This window comes from Cyprinodon variegatus, unplaced genomic scaffold (genome assembly GCF_000732505.1).
Source record: "Cyprinodon variegatus isolate N-32 unplaced genomic scaffold, C_variegatus-1.0 Scaffold0, whole genome shotgun sequence".
Classification (NCBI taxonomy): domain Eukaryota; kingdom Metazoa; phylum Chordata; class Actinopteri; order Cyprinodontiformes; family Cyprinodontidae; genus Cyprinodon; species Cyprinodon variegatus.
In genome coordinates this window covers 2,151,385-2,154,421 of record NW_015150453.1, presented here as the reverse complement: position 1 = coordinate 2,154,421, position 3,037 = coordinate 2,151,385, and the positions used below count along the sequence as shown (strand labels likewise).

At 45.3% G+C, this 3,037-nt stretch overlaps 1 protein-coding gene across 8 annotated transcripts in view; it reads right to left on the bottom strand.

Moving 5' to 3' along the window:
• Positions 1-3,037, bottom strand: part of mef2d (myocyte enhancer factor 2D) — a 160,343-nt gene that overhangs the window by 97,269 nt on the left and 60,037 nt on the right. For all 8 annotated transcript variants that reach the window (XM_015378230.1, XM_015378717.1, XM_015378385.1 and 5 more), the window contains exon 2: positions 70-450. In XM_015378230.1, the coding sequence (XP_015233716.1) occupies positions 70-123 (54 nt within the window). In that variant the 5' untranslated portion in view covers positions 124-450. The remainder of the gene's footprint in view (positions 1-69; positions 451-3,037) is intronic.

Here is a 3,037-nt window from a genome sequence, read left to right as displayed (position 1 = left end):
TGACAGCTTCAGTTTGGGTCGGATTCTGTTTATATTCTGATTCAATCGCCTCGGTCGGCCAGTACTGACCTGTCTGTTGCGTTCATCGGTGATCCTTTGAATCTGGATCTTTTTCCTCCCCATGGTTCTGCTGTTGCGCTGGGAGGAGTAGGGAGGATGTGTGTGAGGTCACAGATGGCTGTGGATGTGTTTCCCTCCTCTTTCGATGTTTACTTGTTTTCAGTTTGACCTTTCTGTGCACCCTGACTGTCTGAAGCACCTGAGCAGAGAGGCTTTTTGCTCAGACTGGAAAAAACAAAATAATAACAAAAAAATAGGGACAAGGAGGAGAGGAAAACGGGGTTCTATGCGCCCTGCACCGTCCTCAGATCATGGTCCCGATTCTGCGGACAGGTCATGAACGCTCCACTGGGATCTTCTGCCCTCCCCTTCACCTCAGCTGGGCAGCTCCTGGAAAACAACAAAAACACATTCATCAGACTAAGAGAGCGACTCTGGGCCAGAAAGGCCAGAAAGAGGCTGTGTTTGTTTACTGTGACCCAATTTGTCTACTACTAGCACTCAATTTGCCTTAACCCAAACGTATAATAAATGACGCAGCAACACATCAGATCGGAGGAGGATTTGGCTGAATTGGAGGGTAGATTGGGTATGGTGGGGATGTTGTGGTGCCTCATGCAGAGCACAAGGCCCTCAGGGGTCTGCGAGGAGGGAGGCTGTGCTGTGTCAGCTTCATTAGAGGCATCACCGCCACATCACTGATCTGCTGGTCGCCCACGGCTACCGGCTGCCCAGCCTGGGTCGCCTGACACGCCAAATGTGATTCCCCGATCAGAGCCACAACAAAGGAGTGCGTGGATGCTGCACGGTTCCCGTTTTACGAGAACATCTCTGCAGTAGAAGGTTTATTCTGCTTCAGGAGGGCAGCAAATCCTGCATGCATGGAAGTTAGGAGGAGGCTGCCAAAAAAAATAAAAAATCTTTTAGCATCTCAGGAGGGAGAAATGAGAAGTCTGCAGAAACATATGAGTGGGCACATTTCCAGGCCTTCCTCTGGCTATTTACAAATGAGCTGACCAATGGAACAGCATTATATCTTATTGTCCAAAATGAACACTGACCTAATTCCACAGGAAAACCAGCGGAGAGAAACTATCTAACCATCTAAGCAACCATGAAATAAGGGTGTTTGGAGATGCACCACAGCGCTGGATAGAAAACAGAGCACATCATAAATTTCCATTTTTGAAAAGGCAGCAAAAAAAGCCTAAAGTGTTTAAGAGAAACTCAGTTCACTCCGCAATGAATCAAACAGCGGAGACCAACAAACGGCAGCAGAGCCAGGGACCGTTTTAGGCCCTGTTGCTACTATTTGTAGTTCAGATTTAAATATAGAGATCTATATATGCATACAGACTGTTTGTACACACACAGAGACACATACGAGAAGCCCGGCGGCGGCGCGACACAGCCGAAGCCCCAGGAAAGAGGCGAGCACAGACACAACAGCGGCTCCTTTGCGTTGTTTGCTCTGCGCTCTACCTGGGGGAGCTGCAGAAGAAGAACGCCCTCTATTTACATCCATTCTCCTGAAACAAAGAACTCCAAACTGTCTGTCATGAGACTGACATTCCTTTTGTGCGGCTGTGGGCGCACTCATTTAGAGAGAAGGCGATTGGCTTGGCTTAGATAAGGTGTTTATGAATTATGCACTGCTGGTAAAGAGTGGAGGGAGGCAGGAAGAAGGTGTTATGAGCGCCATTATTGCTTTATGGCGGAAAACTTTGAAGGGGAATAGGAGAAAGGAACATCCACACATGGCAGCAGGAGATACACATTTTCCCCCTGATCCTTCTGCTGTTCATCTTCTGCCTTTTGACTGGCTCATAGGGTTCGACTAAGGTTAATGGAATCTATCTGGATCACCTCATTAGTGTCCCTACAGAAAGAGCATGTGTTTCTAACATGCAGGTTTCATTTCATTCAGCTTCAAATGAAAGAGGATGATATAAAAAAAAAAAACAGAAAAAATTGTGAAGATTTTGAGCAAAATATAACAAGGTGAGTTCACAGTCTCGCGGCGCTTGTTAGCAGCCGTGCGGGGAGGGACTTGCTCCATTTGCCGTGAAGTTCAAAGGCAGCGAACTGAGGGATTTGTCTTCAGGCGGTGGTCCGATCACACATGAAAAGGCTGCTTTATCTGCCTGGGGTGGTCAAGTTTCGACCTTTTACCCTTCACGCTGCTGCTGCCTTTCGCTTCCCATGTCTGATGTCAGGCAGAGTCTTTGCTCTCACATGGGAAGCAGAGAGCCTGGAGTGTGTCTGCTGCCTCTTTGCAGGAGCAGCAGAAAGGTTCTGGATAGTGAAAAGATAAATGCTGATAGATAGGAGCCAACCATGGAACCAGATTAGAACCCTGAGGGACACCTAAATGCCTGAAGGCTTTGGTTCTCATTCTGTGCTACAAGTTGCACCAAGAAGACATTTTGGTATCAAGTTATTAAAAGATATCAAGAAGATTTAATAGTACTAAGCAATAGCTAATAAATTAACTGTTGTTTAAAGGTTCTGTGTCTGAAAAGCCAGAAGAAATAACAGTAATAGTTTAATATCTGCAGATGACAAAGTGAAGAGTGGAACATTCCTAGAACCCAAACTTCAAGAGAAAGCAGAGATCTGAAGGGGGCCTAAGGAATATTTTCTGTTCTTCACTATTTTCTGAAACAGAAGGATTTCTGTGGGAATAATCTAAAACTCATGCATGTTTGAACTGCATTAAAAGTATTGCACACTAAAATCAATGGTTCTCTTTTTGCATTATAAGCCCCAGATGAACATGTTCACATCAAGAGGTGACAGATGTGAACAGGTGTGTCATACGTTTGTGATGCGCCTACTGCAAGAAGAAAAAGTACATTTTCTGACTGAATGTGTCACAGCAGCCATTTTTTGAGGTTTTGGCTGCTAAGAATAAAAGAATTTTCAGACGCAGAATACATAGATTGATTGATTGATTGATTGATTGATTGATTGATTG